Source organism: Mustelus asterias, chromosome 25 (assembly GCF_964213995.1).
Source record: "Mustelus asterias chromosome 25, sMusAst1.hap1.1, whole genome shotgun sequence".
Classification (NCBI taxonomy): Eukaryota; Metazoa; Chordata; class Chondrichthyes; order Carcharhiniformes; family Triakidae; genus Mustelus; species Mustelus asterias.
The window spans coordinates 44,841,146-44,863,463 of NC_135825.1; the positions used below are offsets into that span (position 1 = coordinate 44,841,146).

Sequence of the window (22,318 nt, forward strand, 5' to 3'; positions counted from 1 at the left end):
GATGCAGGGTTGGATCAATGTTACCGCTTTGAAAACAGGTTTTTAAACCAGCCTCTGTTTTTCTCAGTTGTTTTCTACGGGAGAAAGACCTGCACATTTCCTTTCAGCCCTGTGCTGACTGATTCCATGTTTAAACTCTGTTCAGCAATCTGCAATCACAAGTTTCATTGTTTTACTGCTGCTAACCTATTGCCTCAGAATTTACCTTTGCAAGGAAAAACCTCGAGACAGTAAGCAAGCTGAACAAATTTTGATCCACAGGTTAGGTTTAGTTCTTATCTTTCCCTGGAAAAAAGGGAATTGCAATCTAATCTCTTGGTGTCTATTCCAGATTAAACAATCTCTCTTTCTTTTTCTTTCGTCCATTTGAATGTTCTCCTTCACTGCCTGCTGACTGATTAACACCATTAGTATTTGCATCTGACTCCATGAAACAGTCACCCACAGGTACCTGTGATTGAGGAAGTCAGGACTGAACCAATGTCAGGTGTGGTATAGCACACATAGTTAATGTTTCATCGAATGAGAGGTCATTTCAGGGTGAAACGTTAGCTTGTTCTTTCTCCACAGGTGCTGCCTGACCTCCTGAGCATTTTCCAGCATTTTCTATTCTGATTTCAGCTTTCCAACGTATTTTTCTTTTGCCAGGTAGCAGAGTGAGCTGGTAAAGATTTTTAAAAATTGCTCCCTGTAGCCAGGAGACACCAAGTCATGGTGAAACTAGCTTTGGGTCTAAAAACAACTCCGTCCATTTACAAATGTGGATCTATATCGTGTAGTTACTCTGGGCTATCCAGTGAAACCTTCCTGTGGGCCCGGTTGTAACACACTGCCTGATAAATTATTTGGAATGTGTATGGATTGCCCCTGCCTGAGTCACTAACTGTCCCCAGAGCGTGGTTAGCAGCCCCTTCCCCACCCACACCAGAACACAACCTTCCTCAACCCTCAATCACAGTGGAAGGTGTGGGGTCAAGGGAAGGGAATTTCCATGACCAGAATTCCCTCAGCCCCACCTTCAGCCATTCAGTGAGCTGGAGGCCAAGTGGAGCTGGACGTTTGAGTTGCCCAGGTGGTAGAACCAGGGCCATTTTAATCTTTGTGCCTCAATCGACATTGGCATCAGGTCTGGTTGATGCTTTTCCTTGGCACCTGAGAATGATTCCATTGTGGCACTGTCCACATTAAGTGGATAACCATTCCTGACCTATGTACTGCAGCAGTGGTCACTATTGTGGACTAAGGGACATAAAGAATCACTAGGTAGGCTTGAGAAGTTGAATACTGGGAGCAGTTTCTTTAAGATGTGCACTCATTCACAGTCAGATCTGAGACTGCCTACACTGGGTGGAGCTAATGGAGGCAATGAGGAGGCTGGGCTCTGGACGTGGTGTTATGGGGAAGGTTAAGGTACAGTTTGGGGGCAGGAGTGCCCTCTCTGCCCTCACACTGTGCCTGTAGCCTCCTCCTCCTCCCCCTCCTCCTGCCCTGCCTCCTCCTAATTCTCCACAGGCAGTGTTCCCTCCAGGTGGTGTCAAGTTATGGAAAGGAACAATAACAGCTTACAGTGAAGTAACACGTTCAATATCAGATCACAGGATCTGCTTTCCATTACACAACTTGGAGTAAGGAGTTTGGCCCCAGTTGCTATAGGCCATTGCGTGACCATGCCGTCACTATAATTCCCTCTCTCACCTTGTTTACCAGCTTACCCTGTCGGGACAGGAGGGAGGCGATTACGCCGGCAGCTTGGTATGCAGCTCAGGTGCGTCAGGCCTTGCAATCCTTTCCTCAGTCCAGACACGAAGCTGCCAAACTCATTGGCTGTTCACTTTAAAAATGTGTCTCCCATGGCAACAGGCCTTTATGGCTCATTTGCCTTTATGTTCCGGCAATCAAACTGATTGTATGTTGAAAGAACAAAACCTTCCCTTACACTGCACACACTCAATTCAAAGGTGAATTCTTCCCTCAGTCTCTCAGAAAGGAATTCAGAGTTTGTAAGTTGAAGCTCAGTGGGTGAGTATCTGCTCTGGTCAGATAATTGTAGTTTTGTTTTATACTTTTCCAATTCAATCAAATCAAATCCAATTCAGAGTCTCAACAAGTTGAGACATTTCCGACCCAGGCTGACAAGACAGGGCGAGCGACCAAATTACCCTGTCCTGGACCTGATCTACATGAGCCAAGCTGATTGGAGGAGGGGGAGGTTTCCTCCTCCAAGGCTTGATCTCATTTGCATCTAAGCCAAAAGGCCGAGATGCTGCTTTTAAAAATTGCTTCATTGTAGTTTTTGTTAGGGTCATTTTCAGTTTGCTTGGCTAAGGAATGACTGATTTGGCAATTAGTGCTTCATCCATAGTTCCTAGTTTTCTGCCATTTAGAACATATTCTGATTTATCTACCTTTGCAAAGTGCGTATCCTCACATTCACTCACTCTGAACGCCATCTGAGATTTAAATCGATCAACACATCTTTCCGATGACTGTTCTCATCTATTGTTTCTCAACACTTGGAACTCCATTGGGAGAGCTGGGGTGTGGGGGATATGTGGAGGCATGGGAGGGTGGAGTGTGAGGGTGTGGCTGTGTGGAGGTGTGGGGAGTGGGGGTGTGTGTGGGGGTGGGATGTGTGGGGGTGGGGGTTTGTGGGGGGTAGGGAGTGGGTTATGTGGGGGTGGGGTTGTGGGGGGGTGTGGGACTGGGATGTGTGGGGGTGGGGATGTGTGGGGGATGGGGTTATGAGGGTGGGGTTGTAGGTGCGGGTGGGGGGGGGGGGGTTTGGGACAATTTAGCATGGCCATGCAACTAACCTGCACATTTTTGGACTGTGCGAGGAAACTGGCGCACCCAGAGGAAACCCACGCAGACACGGGGAGAACATGCAAACTCCACACAGACAGTGACCCAAGCCGGAAATCCGGGTCCCTGGCGCTGTGAGGCAGCAGTACTAACCACTGTGCCACCATGCCCTTACTCAGTAGAAGAGGCTAAAGTTTAGGGGAGATGGTAGCTAGTGGCAATGCCCTGGGTTGGCAATCCAGAAGCCCAGGTTAATATCCCGGGGAAACGGGTTCAAATCCCACCGTGGCAGCTGGTGGAATTTAAATGTGATTAATGAAATCTGGAATATAAACTAGTCTCAGTGGTGGCGATGGTGAAGCTATTACTGATTGTTGGAAAAAGGAGAGTGGGGGTGATCTTACTGGCTCTCCGCACTGGTCAATTGGCACAGCGAGTTGGTATGATTGCATGCCTGAGACATCGTGGTCTTCTGCCGCAACACTAGAAATATTCATTCCATAAAGTAACTACACCAACCAGCTGTTGCTCTGAAATCTTTGTCAGACTCAGTTTGTTTTGTCCCATTTATGTGTCTATATACACATTGCGTTTCTGGTGAGGTGATAATCATTCTGATGGGTTTTGGGCACCCAATTCCAATACATGTTTCTCCAGATCAGGTTCTTGGGTTTTTTTTATTCGGTCATGCCAACATTTCTTGCCCAGCTCTGAGGGTATTTAAAGCCCACATTGCTGTGGCTCTGGAGCCACATGTAGGCCCAACCAGGTAAGGGCGGCAGATTTCCTTCCCTAAAGGACATTAGTGAACCAGATGGGTTTTTGCGATAATGACAATGGTTTCATGGTCATCAGTAGATTCTTAATTCCAGATTTTTATTGAATTTAAATTTCACCAACTGCTGTGATGGGATTCGAACCCGGGTCCCTAAGCATTACGTTGGGTCTCTGGATTACTGGTTCAGTGGCAATACACCACACCTATGACGCGTTTCGTCTTGGGTACCTTCAGGGCAGATTCCTTCCTATTTTCATTCATATCGAATGCCCTCACTGCAACATGGTTATTTGTCGCATTAACAAATGCTACTTTTAGTTTGAAATCAGCTTTGTTCATCACTCTTTTTGCCAGAGGAGCTATATTGGTTCATTAGACACCACACATGGTCTGTGCTGTGTGGGACTGTCTAATCTCTTGCACATCTTCATGGCAACATGGTCTGTATCCCTCGCTCAACCTCATACACTGATTTACAGGCTGGAATCTTCCAGCCTTCACGCCAGCGGGATCGTCCAGGCCCGCTGATGTGAACAAAGATTTCAATGGCTTGCTGGTCCCACTACGGGAGAACCCACTGCGGGGGTGGGGAGAGTGGGGGGGGGGGGGGGGTCTGGAACATTCCTGCCACAAGGTGAATAAAACAGGCATTTGTGAGGTGGAATATTGAGGCTGACTCCTAACGCCGATATTACATTAACAGGAAAGAGAGGGTCAGCATATCCGCTGAATATTGTCCTAAACATGACTTTGGAGCCAGGAAGATGGTGTTGTCTTATTTGCTGTCTCGACTATACCCTGTGATCTATGATACTCACGTTAGGAACAAAAGAAAAGGAGTAGGTCATTCGGCCCATCGAGCCTGCTTCGACATTAATGAGATCATTGCTGATCATCTATTTCATTGCCACCTTCCTGCACTCTCTCCATATCACTCAATGTCTTTAATATTCAGAAATCCATCAATTTCTATCTTCAACATGCTCAATGATTGAGCTTCTGCAGTACCTCAGGAGTCAAGAATTCCAGCGACTCACCACCCTCTGAGTGAAGAAATTCCTCCTCTTCTCAATCTGAAATGATCCTGTGATTTGTCCCCTCTTTCCACATTCACCAGCCAGGGAAAACGTCTGAGCTATATCCACCCTAACAACCTCTATGTATGAGTTTTGTAAGTCTCAATGATCTCACTCCTCATTCTTCGAAACTCCAAAGAATTCAAGCCCAGTTTCCTCAATCTCTCCATCTCAGGGATTAGTCTGGTGAACCTCGGTTACACTCCCTGTATGGTGAGTATAACCTTCCTTAGATAAGGTGACCAAAACTCTACACAATACTCCAGATGTGGTCTAACCAAGGCTCTGCACAGCTGCAGCAAGACTTTCTTACTCCTGTACTCAAATCCCTCGCAATGAAGGCCAGTGTACCATTTACTTCCGAATTGCTTGCTGCACCTCTTAGCTTTCAGTGACTCATGGGTAAGGGCACCCAGGTTCCTTTGGACACCAACACTTCCCAATCTCTCACCATTTCAGAAATACCTTGCCTTTCTGTTTTCCCTACAAACTGAATAACTTCACAATTGTTCACATTATATTCTATCTGTTATGTTCCAACACATTCGCTTGAAACATCCCTGCATTCTCCTCACAATTTATGTTTCTACCATTTTGGTGTCATCAGCAAACCTGGAAATACTACAAGAAAACGAAACTAGACTGTACTGAGATAGATGATCTCAGTGACGGGACACTTAGGTAAAGGGATTCCTGTCAGTCTAAATTCCTGATAAGAATTCTTATTTCTTTTTGGAACATGAAACTTGCTCAATGAGAAATAACAGCCCCCCCCCCCCCATCAGGTTTATAGAAAAGGTAATCTCTCTGGAAATTCCACCTGTCCGTTTCTGTAAATTCTGAATCACAGTGTCAGAGATTATTGTCATGGTGATTGCACCATATACCAACTTACAGGCCTGAACACGTAAACACCATCACCAGCACAGGTGGGCTGGGGGGAGATGACTATCTTTCATCGAGAAATATGCTGAGTTCCTGTTTTAATGATGTTAAACATCTGCCCTGTCAGGGCACAGTGTGTAGTGGACATAAAGAATTCAGGCATTATCAAGGTGGCGTGGTGGCACGGTGGTTAGCACTGCTGCCTCACAGCGCCAGGGACCTGGGTTCAATCCCGGCCTTGGGTCACTGTCTGTGTGGAGTCTGCATGTTTTCCCCTGTCTGTGCGGGTTTCCTACGGGTGCTCCAGTTTCCTGCCACAGTCCGAAGATGTGTGGGTTAGGTGGACTGGCCTTGCTGAATTGCCCCTTAGTATCCCAAGGTCTGTAGGATAGATGGGTTAGCCATGGGAAACAGGTGGGGAGGGCCTGAGTAAGATACCCTGACAGAGAGCCAGTACAGACTCCATTGGCTGAATGGCCTCTTCTGTACTGTAGGGATTCTCTGAAGAAGAGCAGGGGGGGGGATCTCCCCAGTGTCCTATCCAATACTTACCCCTCCACTAGCATCTAAAAGAGATGATCTGGTCACATGGCTATGTGTGGGAGCTTGCTGTGCACAAATTAACAGTCTAATTTCTTACATTATTACACTGACTACACTTCATTGACTGGAGAGGATGTGTATGGTGCTTTGGAATTCAGGTTGTTTTTGTTGAGTTTAATTCTGGGGTGCGGTTATGCTGTGCTGGAGCTTGGCCTCTCTTTCCAATGGGCAGTCATTTGAACCACGTTGCTCAGATGAGGAAGTGTTTGAATTATACACGACCAGAGTTGAAAGGAAACTGCTTCCTCCCTGTCCAGTCTGGTAAACAGAGTCGGGCATTTCATATCAGGTGATTTACGGGAGAATATAAAGCAGAGTCAGCCGATTAAAATAACTCAAACCTTATCCTGTTAAAGTTGCTCCTCCCTCTGACTAATTCCAGCATGTCCTTTTAAGGGTGCAGTTTGATCACACATCGAGACGAATACTGTTCTTTACAATCTAAATACAAAACAAGGTGCATATAAATATCTTATGTAGCCCAAGTACACTGATATCAGCCTTCCTACAATCAAGGGCCAGAGGGTTCGTTCTGCACTGCTTCAGTGACACAGGTAAGCTTTCTAGAGATTTAACTTGTTGTAATGTCTTTCTCTGCAGTTTGCAAAGTTTCTGTAGTGCAGCTCCTTGTACAGAAAAACTCAGTAAAACTGAGTATTGATCCTGTTCACAACTCCATCGACACATACTCACCCCTCTGGTAACAACCAATAGGTCTTTATTCAAGGGAAATCCTTGCGTACCAGAGGGCAGGACTTGCTCCTTTTCCGGACAACACAAATTCACAATTCTGAGAAGAATTTGCTGGAAAATAATCAGCAGTCGGGAACGACCTGTCCAGGATGGGGTCTCTAGTGTCTGTCTGACAGTGGAGATAGAGGCCTGAAAATGCAGCATCATTGGTGATGGATTCTCATTTATGTTTGTTTATTCTTTCTTGCATCACTAACAAGGCCAGCATTTGTTCCCGAACTCAATTTCTCTTGAACCGCAAAATTTAAAGTTTATTTATGAGTGTCACAAGTAGGCTTACATTAACACTGCAATGAAGTTACTGTGAAAATCCCCTAAGTGCCACACTCCGGCGCCTGTTCGGGTACACTGAGGGAGAATTTAGCATGGCCAATGCACCTAACCAACAATTCTTTCAGACTGTGGGAGGAAACTGAGCACCCGGAGGAAACCCACGGAGACATGGGGAGAACGTGCAGACTCTGCACAGCTAGTGACCCGATCTGGGAATCGAATCCAGGTCCCTGGCACTGTGGGGCAGCAGTGCTAACCACTGTACCAATGTGAGTAATGATGAGGCTATCCGTGTTCACTATTATTATAGAGCAAAACGTGGATATATGTCACCATGAGGGATAAGGGAACATTGTTTATTACCATTGACCAAACAATCCAGGTCACTGCGCTCACATTCTTTCAGTGCTTTACAGAAACCTAGCTGAAGTTATGAGGAAACATTTAACCTGAACATTGGCCAGGATATTACTGAGATAGGACATGAGTTACCAACAGAGTCCATACAATGGCTTAGAGTTTCACTGGTTATGCTAATCAGTGAAAACTGCCCAAGCGAGCACAGAATTTCAAGGGCAGATTACTCCAGCATCGAGTGATCTTTTGCATTTGTTTGATAAACATTGCACTGAAACTGGCTACACCCCCTCCGACAAAACAAGTCACCATGGTGACCTGCTGCTAATGAAACCTGTTTGCTTTCAAAATGGCTTTTAACATTAAGTTATTTTTAGATGTGAGGATACTAGTAAAGATGTTTTAAAAGCTTTTAAGTGTTAAAAAAAAGTGAAGTCGTTGATTGCAATGTTGAGTTTCGACCAGTGGGTCTGGATAGTTTGTTTTTAAAGATGTTTTTGACTATTTAAAATCAGGTTACTCACAGATGATGTGTTGGAATGCTTTTGTTTTGAGAAACACCTATTTTCTTTAAATGTCTGCACATTAACACTTAAATATATCAGAGAATATTTTCTAATGCGAGACAAAGCTGTCTGAATGTGCTGCTTTATGGAAGATTTTAGGTTTCTGATCATACAAATGAGATAGAGCAAAAATGTGTGTAAAAACAAGATCATAGAATCCCTGCAGTGAGGAAGGAGGCCGATTGGCCCATCGAGCCTGCATTGGCAACAACCTCACCCAGGCCCTATCCCCATAATCCCACGTACTTACCCTACTAACCCCCTGACACTAAGGGGCAATTTAGCATGTCCAATCAATCTAACCGATACATCTTTGGACTGTGGGAGGAAACTGGAGCACCCGGAGGAAACCCATGCAGACATGGGGAGTATGTGCAAACTCCACACAGACAGTGACACAAGGAGTTGAACCCGGGTTCCTGGCGCTGTGAGGCAGCAGTGTTAACCACCATGCCAAAGTCTGTTCTGAAGACGAGTGAAATTTTGAGCTGAATGTGTGACTGGCTGGCTGATTGCCCTGAAGCAGAAACTCTGCTAATGTAAGTTTCCTTTCACAATGAATCCTCTTGGTCCTCTGCTCTTTGTGATTTTTATTAATGACTTAGAGGAGGGGGCTGAAGGGTGGATCAGTAAATTTGCTGATGACACCAAGATTGGTGGAGTAGTGGATGAGGTGGAGGGGTGTTGTAGGCTGCAAAGAGACATAGATAGGATGCAAAGCTGGGCTGAAAAATGGCAAATGGAGTTTAACCCTGATAAATGTGAGGTGATTCATTTTGGTAGGACTAATTTAAATGTGGATTACAGGGTCAAAGGTAGGGTTCTGAAGACTGTGGAGGAACAGAGAGATCTTGGGGTCCATATCCACAGATCTCTAAAGGTTGCCACTCAAGTGGATAGAGCAGTGAAGAAGGCCTATAGTGTGTTAGCTTTTATTAACGGGGGTTGGAGTTTAAGAGCCGTGGGGTTATGCTGCAACTGTACAGGACCTTGGTGAGACCACATTTGGAATATTGTGTGCAGTTCTGGTCACCTCACTATAAGAAGGATGTGGAAGCGCTGGAAAGAGTGCAGAGGAGATTTACCAGGATGCTGCCTGGTTTGGAGTGTCGGTCTTATGAGGAAAGGTTGAGGGAGTTGGGGCTGTTCTCTCTGGAACGGAGGAGGCTGAGGGGAGACATAATAGAGGTTTATAAAATGATGAAGGGGATAGATAGAGTGAACGTTCAAAGACTATTTCCTCGGGTGGATGGAGCTATTACAAGGGGGCATAACTATAGGGTTCATGGTGGGAGATACAGGAAGGATATCAGAGGTAGGTTCTTTACGCAGAGAGTGGTTGGGGTGTGGAATGTACTGCCTGCAGTGATAGTGGAGTCAGACACTTTCGGAACATTTAAGCGGTTATTGGATAGGCACATGGAGCACACCAGGATGATAGGGAGTGGGATAGCTTGATCTTGGTTTCAGATAAAGCTTGGCACAACATCGTGGGCCGAAGGGCCTGTTCTGTGCTGTACTGTTCTATGTTCTATGAATGTATTTTGTTTTTATTAAAAGATCTCAGACATAAACTAATGGAGTCAGTGCCCGAAGCCCATGTCAGTGGCTGCCATGATCCTGCAGAGAATGTCCTCAATATGAAGGTGAATGGTCTGAAGCCCAGGAGGGTGATCGAAGTCTATATCAAACGCAGTTTAAGTCTGAGGGAAGATGGTGCGAGGCAGAAGGAGCTGAAGTGGAGATCTCTTCCAACAAAGATCCCAATAGGAAGGGTGAGGCACAGAGAAGGGACTGTGCCAAGTGAACTGGCAGTCCACAGCGGTGTGGGCCAGGCACCTGGAGATGAGCCAGACACTCCGGTTAGCAACACACTGAGTGTTGAGCCAGACGTGGTGAAGGAAGCCAGCAAGGGAAGGAGCAAGGATAAAAAAAAAGGGAAAAAGTCGCAAACATTCTTGGGGAAGATTGCCGGTTTCCTGTGGAGAAAGAAAGGTGAGGAAAAGAGAGATGAGGGATGTAAAATTTCAAAGGAATCTGCTCCTCAGCAAGGGGAAGGTCCTCTGGAAGAGACGAGAGATCAGCCTGACACCCAGGAGGCACCTGAAGGCTTGGTCACTATTCACAAATCGAAGAGTAGACGGAAAAGTAGTCTCCGGAGAGTTTTCTCCTTCAAGAGGAATAATCCTGAAGTTAAAGGCTTTGGATCTGGTGGCCCAGGAACCAGCAAGAGTAAAGCAGTGCGACCCAAACATCTGGATCTCCGAGATGTCTCCAGGCCCAGGCCTAGGACAGCAGGTAAGACATGTTTGAGAGCGCCTTCTGCAGGATAAATATCCTGGAGCCAATCAACATCTAAAACCACTAATTAATCAAATAAACCTTCTTTCTGAGTATAAACTAGTGTTGCAAAGTTATTTGTGCAAATATATCGAATAATATTTGCTGTCAATGCCAGTGTGAACTCCTCCCCCGCATACAGAGGTTGTGTACTTTTTGAAACTTAGTCAAGCATTCATAGAGGCCTGTAATAATGGCCCTGGATAAAAGTCAACAAAAGCCCATTGAAACTGCAGGTCATTTTTAAAAGCCACACCAGATGGCCTGTCGATCAATGCACTTCAGCAGAGGGTGTGTTTTTATACTCTAACTGTCAGTTGTAGCTTTTCATGTTTAAAGGCCTGGGGGTTTAAATAACTTCAGATCATGACACTTAAAAAAAAATGAATCTGCTGTTCAAGTGTGTTTATGCCTCCTCTATAAATTTGAGACTCCCACACTGTGGCTTTGTTTGAACTTAACACTAATTTCAAATGGACCTGCTGAGTTCAAATTTCCCACCGGTGTGATTTCCCTTCCCCTGTGGCCAAAAATGGGATCTGCAGGAAATTGGGGCAGGAGTTCTATATCAAACCTTGTCCACCATTTTTAAAAGCTTCTGGAGTCTGAGTCTGACTCTAACCCAACCCTAACCCTGAGCCATAGTATTCCATTACAGTAACCTGACTGACTATCAGTGGCAATGTGGGCATTCTCTCACTGTTCACACCCAGAAGGGGAAAGGCTTCCCTGTACAAAGAGTGTGAGGTGTTCATTGATCAGGAAGATAAGTTAACAAATTCCTTATTATTCACATTCTCCTTTTGACAGTAAGTTCATCAGCATTGAACTATCTTTGGACTCGGATCCCGCATTTTTACGTAGCGTGAATACACAATGTGCTGAACCACAATAGTTAAAGGGACAGTTTCTCTCAGTCTGAGGGAAAATGATCCCTGCAGGGTGACAATGTTCATTTGTGAGGTTTCTAACAAAGCCACTCACAGCAGTCGCATAGCTAATAGCAACAGAATGCCTTCTGACGAGTTTGGAGACCTATCTTGGTGGGATCGTATCAAGTTTAAGATTTGATAGAAATATATTGTTGGTGGATCTTTATAATTAAATCCACGGTTCACTTTAACTACAGAATCCAGCTGTTCAATTCATTCCTAAAGGATTTGCTTTCTGATGTGAGAACGCATAGGTTAGAAATATTGAGTAAATATGTTGCATGATCTTTAAATAATGTTTAGCATCCATGTGTGGAAGAGATTAATTTCAGTAACCTACAATCTTCCTGACAGCAGGAATCCTGCACTGATCTCTCCTGCATCTTCTAATCCTGCTTTTCAAAGCATTTCCTGTCAAACAAAAAGCCACTTTGAAGCCAATGTGACCTTTGTGTGTTCCAGACCGAGACTCCGAGCACTTGTATGAGCAGGTGTCCGAGGAAGTGGACCGGTTTGTCCGGACATTGGAGTTGAGTGAGGAAAGTGAGAATAATCTGAATGGAAAAAGCTTGGGAGTAGAATCCGGAACAGAGGAACAAAGAGAATCTGGTGAGTGTGTGACATACCATCGTCACCAACTGGACAAACTGAACCTCTGGTTTGTACCCATCAAATAACCATTCATTCACCAGAATAAGCATCTTGTAGGAAGCTGTCCTCTGTGTACAAAGTTAAAGTTAATTTATTAATCACAAGTAAGGCTTACATTAATACTGCAATGAAGTTACTGTGAAATTCCCCTATTCGCCACACTCCGGTGCCTGTTCGGGTCAATGCACCTAACCAGCACGCTTTTCAGAATGTGGGAGGAAACTGGAGCACCCGGAGGAAACCCACGCAGACACGGGGAGAGTGTGCAGGCTCCACACAGACAGTGACCTAAGCCGGGAATCAAACCCGGGTCCCTGGCGCTGTGAGGCAGCAATGCTAACCACTGTGCTACCGATTCAGAATAGAATTAGAAGCAAGCTCTGCATTAATGAAGTTACAATTCAGTTACACAAAGCTCTCCCAGACAGACCAGTTACTTCATTAGCTTCTGATCATGGTAGGAACATTGACAAAGATGTTGAAAATGTAAACCATTGGTCAGTTTAGTGTATTGACTGTTCTGCAGTTGGAGGCACCTCCTTCAATAAACATCCAAATGAATCTCCGTATTCATTCTAACCATATCATTTAGAGTCATGTAAAAATTGAATGGATTCGCACACCTTTGCTGTGATGGCGATTTGCCATGTTCCATTATGGCAGCTGTGGCTTGGTTAGCCTTGTCTTTGAGTTATATGGTTCTGGGTTCAAGTCCCACTCCAATACTTGAGCACAAAAATCAAGGCTGACTCTCCAGTGAAGTGCTGAGGGTGTGCTGCACTGTCAGAGGTGCCACCATTTGGATGAATGTTAAACCAAGGCTCTGTCCGCCTGCTTGGGTGAAGGTAGAAGAAGCTGTGACACTATTTAGAAGAAGAGCAGTATCTTTGGGGAGGATGATGGTAATATCATTGGACTGACAATCCAGACATTCAGGCTAATGTTCTGGGGACATGGGTTCAAATCTTACCAAGGTGGCTGAAATTTAATTTCAATTTAGGGGAGGCAATGGCCTAGTGTGATTAGCTAAATTTAATAATCTAGCGATAATGTTTTGGGGACCCAGGTTCGAATCCCACCACAGCAGATGGTGGAGTTTGAACTCAATAAAAAATTCTGGAATTAAAAATCTACTGATGACCGTGAAACCATTACCAATTGTCGGAAAAACCCATCTGGTTCACTAATGTCCTTTAGGAAAGGAAATCTGCCGTCCTTACCTGGTCTGGCCTACATGGGACTCCAGAATCACAGCAATGTTGTTGACTCTCAATTGCCCTCTGAAATGGCCCGGCAAGCCAATTAGTTCAGTGCAACTAGACATGGGCACTAAATGTTGGCCAGCCAGCAATGCCCATGCCCCATGAATGAATTTTTAAAAAATCATCTGGAATTGAAAAGCTAATCTGTGTTCATTGTTGTTAAGACTGGTCCAAGATTGTTCTTAAAGGAAGGAAATCTGCCATCCTTACCTGGTCTGGCCGTCATGTGACTTCAGACCAACAGCAATGTAATTAACTCTTAACTGCGCTCTGAAATTGTGTGGCATGTCTCCCATTTAAGGGCAATTAGGGATGGGCAAACACCCAGAAACCACGAAACAATAAATTAAAACATTGATGCCCCATTAACATCACTAAACAGAATATCTGGTTATTATCACATTGCTGTTTTTGAGAGCATGCTGTGTGCAAATTGGCTGCTGCACTTCCTACATTACAAGAGTGACTACACTTCAGAAGTATTTCATTGGTTGTGGAGCATTTTGAGAAATCAGGCAGTGGTGAAAGGTGTGACATGAATACAAGTTTGAATTTTCCCCATGGATTGAGGCAGTGTAAATGCCTAAGCAGCGATTGTCCAGAACTCGATTTGGATGATTCGTTTAAACAGTTCCTGGTCTGGGACTACTCTGCCAATTGTGACACTGTCCAAAATTAGTCTAAAATTATTTGTTGTTTTTGTTTTCTGGCAATTGTCTCCTGAAGATTTCCACTTGTGCAGTAGCGTGCTTCCATGCTTCAGATAGCTGATCATATTCAACCTTGACCATTAATGACAGCAGAGTTTGCCATAATCCAATCCTTCTCCTCGCATTGCACCCCCTCCCACCATTCCAATGCCCACTTTGGCAGAGTGTACTGATTGGTCAAGGCCCAGGACTCTGAGGGCAATTGTACCTCCCCTATAGCTCCTGCCACTGAGATGAGCGAATAGGACAGGTCTGGGATTGAGCCTGGGGACGTCAGTTGTTCTTGGAGTAGGGTAAGGAGATCTCTGCAAACAGGAATAAACCATGTTCCTCATCTCCAGTTCTTATCAATATATAATAATGTGAGCAGTCTTCATTTTCTTTACAGATGGTTTCAAACATATTAAAGAATTACTGTACTTCAGTATTTACCAGAGAGAGAGATCAGAAAGTGAGATTACAAATTATCACCAATGTTTACTGCTCTTCACACCGACGCCATTCTGCCGATGGTGCCCCCCCCTCCGCAGGTTTCCTGGCAGTGAGGGGCACATCCAATGGGAACATAAAATCCTGCTGCCAGCGAGCGGTGCCCTGCCTTCCGTCACCACGAAACACGCCGCAGAGAGAGAGAGAAAAATCCACCCATAAAATAGTAACTGCAAATAAAGAGAGGAAAATCATAAAATAAACTAAATCAAATAAAAGCCCTACTCTGAATGGAGTGAATCCATGTAGAGAATTTACAGAGAGATAGTGGAGGCATTGCTGGACATTCGAATAACCTGTCGGGGAAAAGTGTAGTGCCAGAGGACTGAGGGAAAACTAACATCATTCCTATCATTGGGAAGGGAGATAGATCATGTCCTCATCCTAACATAGCTGGTCTGAAAAATAATATAATCCCTACTAAAGGAAAACAACAAAAAGCATCCTAAAACCAAAAGTATAGTAGAGTGGGGTCTGTTCGCACAGTTGACTAAGAGAGTGGTGCAGAAAAAGGCCATTCGACCCATTGAGTCTGCATCAACTCTCCGAAAGGGCATCTTACCTCCCCCCCACCCCCTCCGCACACCCTTTCCCTGTAACCCTGCACATTTACCATAGTCAATCCATCTAACCTACACAACTTTAGACACTAAAGGGCAATTTAGCAACCCACCTGCACAACTTTGACCCTTGAACTGAATGGCTTGTTAGGGCCATTTCAGAGGGCGGTTGAGAGTCAACCACATTGCTGTGGGTCTGGAATCATATGTGGGCCATACTGGGTAAGGATGACAGATTTCCTTCCCTAAAGGCCATTAGTGAACCAGATGGGTTTTTATGACAATAGTTTCATTGCTACTGAGACAAACTTTCTATTCCAGATTTTATAAATTGAATTCAAGTTCCTCATGCTGCCATGGTGAGATTTAAACCTGTGTCCTCAGAGCATTAACCTGGGCCTCTGAATTATTATTCCAGTCATATCACCATTGCGTCATATTGTGTCAGTAACCACAGCAAAACTTCTGGGACTGTAAAAAACTCTGGAATTTCCTGAGATCATAAAAAGTGCTGTAATTGCAAGTTATTTTCCTGTACTGTTTATCAGATTCTGGGCAATCAACATAAAAGATTTGTCATCAACATTGTCAGCAAATATTTCGATCGTGGTATTTGCTTGCATCAGGAGATTTCACCTTTCACAATCTTTAATGAGATTATTTAGAAAAAGAGAATGAGAGGTTCTGAGATTGGGGTGCTTCTCCCCTTTATTATTGGTTGGCCTGGTCCACAAAGCAGATACAGCAATGGGAATGGCCAAACGCGTCTGTGTTTTTGATTTGATTCTAATCTGGATTCACCCTGGATGCGACCAATGACAATCATCTGCTTTATCTTTCCAACAGTGGACAGTTCCATTTGCAAAATCATTGAAATACTGCAAAAGGTCGGAGATCGCGTTGATACTGAGGTAAGATGTGTGAACTCCTTCTGCTCACTTTTTGGATCTGGTCAGGAGCTGCCTTCTTGAATCGCGGCAGTCCATGCGGTGAAAGTGTTCCCACAGTGCTGTTAGGGAGGGAGTTCCAGCACCTCCTATCTGCTGACAATGAAGAGATGGAGATTTATTTCTAAGTCAGGATGATGTGCGGTTTGGAGGTAATAGTGTTCCTACGCGCTTCATGCCCTTGTGTCTTTCTCAGTAATGGAGGTCATGAAATTGGGGGCTACAGCTGTAGACCCTTTCCATCAACATTGACCTGATACACAGAAGCTAATGAATCCTGGAGGAAGCCTGGCTTGAAAGGTGATTTTCCATCTAAAGATTTGAAATTAATGTAATGTTTACATAGGCAATTTCCATTTTACAATTGGATGTGAGCAGTTTGGGGAGGAAATTATGCAAAAATGTGTCACAGCAGCCGGAAGTAAAATTTAATTGACAGAAAATGCGTGCAGCTGCTTGACTTTCAATAAGTAATGGATATATATGTTTGAGATACACATCCAAGACTGGATAATGTTAAGGAACAGATCAGAAACTCCAAGGTATTTTATGAAGTTAGGCCAAACCCTAACTTTTACATTTGATTTTAGCATTAGGATGAGCATGAAGTATTTCACTCCAGGTATGATTCAAGTGAAGGAAGCTTTTATCAAAAGAAACTTTATTTAAGAACATTGTTAGAATATAGCAAAAAGAATTACCATAACTTTTACAAATTAAAGTACTTAAACATGACAAAGTGTAATTCTTAACAACTAGCTATCTCTATTCCAATTTAGCAGCAACCCCCACAGATATGAATCCCTTCTTTAGAACCAGTTAGCACAGAAACCAAAGATACTTATGTAAGTGTTAGATTTCCAGCTCTTTTCGAGTGATCGAGACAGATACTGGTCTTCTAATTCTCATGCAACAACTTCCAGAGAAAGCTCCACTTCCAAACGGTAGAATCTCAGAGAGAAAAGCTTATTTCTTGGCAGATTCCAGGCTCCAGACCTCAGACGGGAAGAGAGAGGCACATCTTCTCCCAAAAAGCAGACTGAATGTGAATTCTCTGTGAAATTACCCGGTCATATGATCTTACCTGTCAAATCAACCTAATCAAGCCCCACTCTGCAATATCCCAGGGGAAAACACACAACAATAGAACCCTGTGTTAATTCAAATCAAAACAAACACTGCATCAATTAAGATCAATTATGTTGCTGGAGAAACAATACAGTGCTGCTGGATCCAGACAAAATGGCTCCCTAGTCCCAAAGCATCCACAGAACAAGCCCCCATTATGAAACCATCCCCAGCCCCATAGAACCCCCACACCCTGGCACTGCCGTGGAATAGCCATCCGTGCAACTCCCCCTTCCTCCCACATGGAACATCCCACTGGCCTTGCCCCATGCCACAGGGGGCATGACCCTCTCCCCCCTGACTCAAGCACTCTCCTGAACTTCTCTAGTGGGTTCTACTCACCAGATGCACGCTATGGGCGACTTGACCTGTGGTGATCCCCTCACGCCAACATGAATGGATAGTCTAATGGGGGGAGGGGAGGTGCGGGGAGGGGGTGCTGTGAGGCCTGTTAAGTATGTTTAAATGTATTTGGCAGGGACAGAACAGGAAAGCTTGCCAGCGTAAATCGTATTCTGGACCGTCTATCCTGCCTCGGGAAACGGGAAAGGAAAATCCCACCCCTTAGTTTTCATTAGCTTTTTAAAATTTACAGATTTGACTCTAACTTATAACTGCAGCTTCAGTTTCTCCTGGAGTTGTGTCAGATAACCGGATACATTGAGGTTAGCGGCAATTGGGAAGGATTTGCACCATGGTATGTTGTACCTGTTCCTGATTTCAGTTCTCATCTGTCCCTGCTAGCTCCAAGGAAACCCACTCGTCTCCACGTTCTTCCAGGACATCAGCTACAATTCCTTCAAGGAGCTGGCAGACCAATATATCGAACGTGAAGTGAGCAGCAAGGTGACGCAAGAGAACGCCGACTTTGTCAAGTTTGCTTTCACGCTTGACTTTACTGCGAAGGTGGCGGGGATTTGCAACCATCAGATCAAACGCATTACTGGCTTTGGGAGCCAGTATCTCCAGGAGACATGTTGGCAGCTGCTCAGTTTCAGTGGACAGGTGGGTACCATCTCTATCTCGCACAGCCAGTCATCTGGAAATGTGGCAATAAATTCCGAGTTACCAAAGATTGGAATATATTCAGCATGAGATTATTTAGAATTATCTATAATCATTTTGTAGCACAGAGCTTGGGTATTGCTGAGAAAAAGTGCACGCTATTGAAGCTTTTCATGGAGAAAGCATCAGTTATCATGTTTATGTCAGTCATCAGTTAATGAGTGCATTCTCCATGGCAACGCCTCTATCAATCAGAGTTCACCTGACAACCAATCAGCACTCTCTTCTTGAAGTATAAATTGTTGTTTCCTTCACATTTGGTATTCTTTCGAATTGTCCTGATGGGTGCAAGATGAAAAGTTTCGACAACGTGTCTTTTTTCAGCAATATAATTAGCTATAGCATAGAAACAAGCCATTCAGCCCATCCTGTGTTAATACTTCACAGAAGCCTCCTTTTACTGTAATTACGTCTTCCCATCCTGATCCTGTAAGCCTTGATGACTTAATCCCTCTCATATGTATCAAACTTCCCCTTAACAGCATCAATGCTCTAACCACTCTGTGGTAAATCAGACGCTCCGAGGTTTTTCAATTGCTTTGTCAATGGCAATCTCATATTTAAATCCCATTGTCTTGAACTCATTGACAATGGAAATAATTTATCTACATTCATCCTATCAAAGCCCAATGAAGACTTCTACCAAGTTTCCACTTCGTTTTCCAAATGCCAACCTTTCTTCATTGTTGCATTCTTTCAACTCCTTGGAAATATTTCCAACACGGTCTCCAGTGATCTGATATTCTTTTTAGTGTATCCTCCAATGCCCCCAAGGACTAGGAGTGCAAAGGGCCAGTTTGTGGCAGGCATAGAGTGAGGAAGGAAGGGGATTGGTGCATTTTGGAGAACCCTCGATGTACACAGGGCACTCTCTGAATAGGGTGAGCCTTCTTCTTTCCTGCCGTTTTTCACCCAGGCCACAAAAAAGCAGCCTGCCCACTCTCGCCTGCCACTCTCGCCTGCCACTCCTGCCTGCCACTCCCGCCTGCATGGCCGCCTCCATTACGGCATGGGCCGTGTATAATGTTGCTCACAGGCCTAATTGACCTTTCATTAGCTATTTATGTATGGCAGGTGGGCTGCGGATATTAGGGGTCAGCTCCAGGGCAGGTGGAAAGGCGGGTGGGTAAGTGGGAGGGTGGGTGTGTGTGTGGAAGGGTGGGTGGGAAGGTAGGTGAGGGTGAGTGGGTGGGTGGGAGGGAAGGTGGGTAGGTGGGTGGGAGGGTGAGCGGGTGGGAGGGAGGTGGGTAGGTGGGTGGGAGGGTATGTGGGTGTGTGGGGGAGCGGGGGGGGAGGATGTGTGGGTGCGAAGGTGCACATTCTGTGTTTCACACTCCTGGCTGACCAAAATCTCACTTCAGTGAAAGCAGCTGATGATTTAAATGACCATCTGCCTCCGGGTAACCCCATCCCATTCCTGCCCCTGGGAACTTGGGAAGAGCCTTCCTGTCATGGTGGAATTCTGCCTCATTGATTGTTAGCCCAGTAACATAACCACACTACTGACTTTGTGAAATCTGTCCATCGTTTCAGCAAGAAACAGCAAACAACACAGAGAACATCCCAAGTCCGGATTGAACGGATGATTGGTTTTCCTGTCTGGAGATGACTATCACCTCCTGATACTGTGGAATGGCACAGGCTGGAAAATCCTTGCCTTGGGCTGGCTCAGCAAGATTGATTTGGATTGAATCATCCATCGTTTCCTGTAATGACAGGAAGTGGGATCCCCAGGCTGAGAAAATGACTGTTAACACCATCACTCGACCTCCAGTATTTCCCAGCCTCCACACCAGCTCGCACAGCCGAGGTCAACAGATTCTGTGTTAACTCCCTGTGTTGGGCAATGTGACATTGTCAAGGCCAGAACTTACTATGTATTTGCTCTAATTATAATGTTTAGAAGGGGAATCTTCCCACCAGCTCTGAAGCCTCCCTGGACCAGAGGGTGGGATTAGTTGCAGAATGGGCCTGGAGTTTCATATTCCATCACCAACAAAAGCTGAGGCAGTCCAGAGCTGGATACTTGCTTTAAAACATGGTCCTGCAGTATTAACAGTGGGTTGTCTGTATGTTCACAGTGTCTGCCGAGCATTGGGCGCACGGTGGCACAGTGGTTAGCACTGCTGCCTCACAGCGCCAGGGACCTGTGTTCGATTCCTAGCTTGGGTCACTGTCTGTGCGGAGTCTGTACATTCTCCCCGTGTCTGCGTGGGTTTCCTCCGGATGCTCCAGTTTCCTCCCACAGTCTGAAAGACGTGCTGGTTAGGTGCATTGGCCATGCTAAATTTTCCGTCAGTGTACCCGAACAGGTGCCGGAGGGGATTTTCACAGTAACTTCATTGCAGTGTTAATGTAAGCCTTACTTGTGACACTAATAAATAAACTAAGCTTCTCATTTTACTGAGGGCTGCATCATTCCTGTAACTCGTTATTGACACACACAACAGGAAACAGGGAGATAACTGAACAGCCTCAGTGCAGTTATTAGGGGTTATTTGAGCTCTAAGTGGAGCAGCCTGTACCCCCAGGTCACATGGTTTACAGATGCAGGAGAAGTAGCGAAGCTGGAACTGGTCCCTGCGTCAGCAGAGCTGATGGCCTGGGTCCATATCGCCACAGCATATCTCATCCCAATCACAAGTACTGTTTCTAATTGCGCATGTGTGTGTATTGAGAGGAGGGTGCGTTATCCAAGATGTTTAAAATTCCCTCTGAAGTCTTTATGTTGGGTTATTTATTGTGCTTAGAAGCACTTCCTGTTTCCCTTTATTTTGTTCATGGCTGGCTAGGCCAGTATTTATTGTCCAACACTCATTGCTCCTGAGCTGAATGTCTCGCTCGGCCATTTCACAGAGCAATTAAGAGTCAACCACATTGCTGCGGCTCTGGAGTCAGATGTAGGTTAGACCAGGTAAGGTGGGCAGATTTCCCTCCCTAAAGAGCCCCTGACTTTATAGTCCCAACGGCATGACCAGTCCCCCGTACTGAAGGGTGATGTTGATGGATTATAGATGCTGGGGTGGCAATGTGCAGGGATCTCATGGTCACGGTGTTTGGAGTGAACAGGTAGAGATTCTGCGCCAGCGTAATCAGTGAAAATGGGTGAGGAAAGAAATTGCAGTGGGTGGGATTCAGACCTGGATCGGAATTGTGACCAGGGATGAGAGATTGTGGGAAGCTTTTGGGAGAAGGGATAGGGAGCAGTTCTCTCCAAATGTGTGTGTGAATTGAAGTAGGTGGAACTATTTGTTATTGAGCTTTGATCTCAGGACATTCTACTCCCATTGAATCAAATAAAGCTTTAAAGATTGGAATAATGTATCAGATTCTGATAGTTACACTCCACATCATAAACAATCTTTCATCCCGCTGCTAACATGACCGGGCCTTTGGACGGTTAGATTGAAATTCTAACAGGGATTTGCTGTGACCTGCTGCTCAAGGTGAACTCACTAAACATGACTGTGATGTCGAGCTGAATGAACAAAGCGGTTTCAATATTCATTATTTCAAAATATAGGAATTGAATTCCAAGTCACCAGATCACCTGCTTGGCCAATGTCGGAGGAGGAACACGGGGAGACCTGAGGCTTGATTTACAACCCGGTGCAGCCACCCCGATGCCGGGTCATTTCTGCGTGTTACATTTTTAAATGGTTGTATGGTTATTTCAAGAGCTGATCACATGATTTGATGGTGATGTGATTGGAGTGTTTCACAGGCCCTTGCTTTCAGTTTCAGTTGTACTCTACAGGCAAGAGCTCCTAGAATCAATGTCATTGTTAGTTGAATATATAGGTGCAAACCACATCTTTTCTTCTTGTTAAAACCCACAATTCCTAACATAGTTTGGACATTACACTGGGGTTCTGACCCCATGCCATGTTTGATCCACTGACGCAATGCTATTTCAAAATGCAGACCTCCTTATAGGTTGGAGGTGGAAAATAGCACTAATGCAGTTAAACTGTGCACTCACACAGTTAAACTGTACACTAACACAATTAAAATGTACACTAACACAGTTAAACTGTACACTAACGCAATTAAAATGTACACTAACACAGTTAAACTGTACACTAACACAATTAAAATGTACACACACAGTTAAACTGTACACTAACGCAATTAAAATGTA

General features: G+C 44.8%; 2 protein-coding genes across 2 annotated transcripts in view; both read left to right on the forward strand.

Moving 5' to 3' along the window:
• Positions 1-22,318, forward strand: part of LOC144511943 (sodium-coupled monocarboxylate transporter 1-like) — a 673,058-nt gene that overhangs the window by 83,395 nt on the left and 567,345 nt on the right. The window lies entirely within an intron of this gene.
• LOC144511935 (uncharacterized) lies at positions 1,910-21,497 on the forward strand. Its single transcript, XM_078242413.1, has 7 exons — positions 1,910-2,019; positions 6,541-6,698; positions 9,654-10,391; positions 11,828-11,974; positions 15,884-15,948; positions 17,857-18,117; positions 19,711-21,497. Exons 3-7 carry the CDS (start codon positions 9,671-9,673, stop codon positions 19,753-19,755), a joined length of 1,239 nt encoding a protein of 412 aa, XP_078098539.1. The 5' UTR covers positions 1,910-2,019; positions 6,541-6,698; positions 9,654-9,670; the 3' UTR covers positions 19,756-21,497.

What these genes read in the sequence shown, in the direction of transcription:
- LOC144511935 (XM_078242413.1), top strand. Translation starts at nt 9,671, where the DNA reads ATGGAGTCAGTGCCCGAAGCCCATGTCAGTGGCTGCCATGATCCTGCA. An exon ending in GCCCAGGCCTAGGACAGCAG is followed by an intron (nt 10,392 to 11,827) that starts GTAAGACATGTT and finishes TGTGTGTTCCAG; the next exon opens with ACCGAGACTCCGAGCACTTG. An exon ending in AGAGGAACAAAGAGAATCTG is followed by an intron (nt 11,975 to 15,883) that starts GTGAGTGTGTGA and finishes TCTTTCCAACAG; the next exon opens with TGGACAGTTCCATTTGCAAA.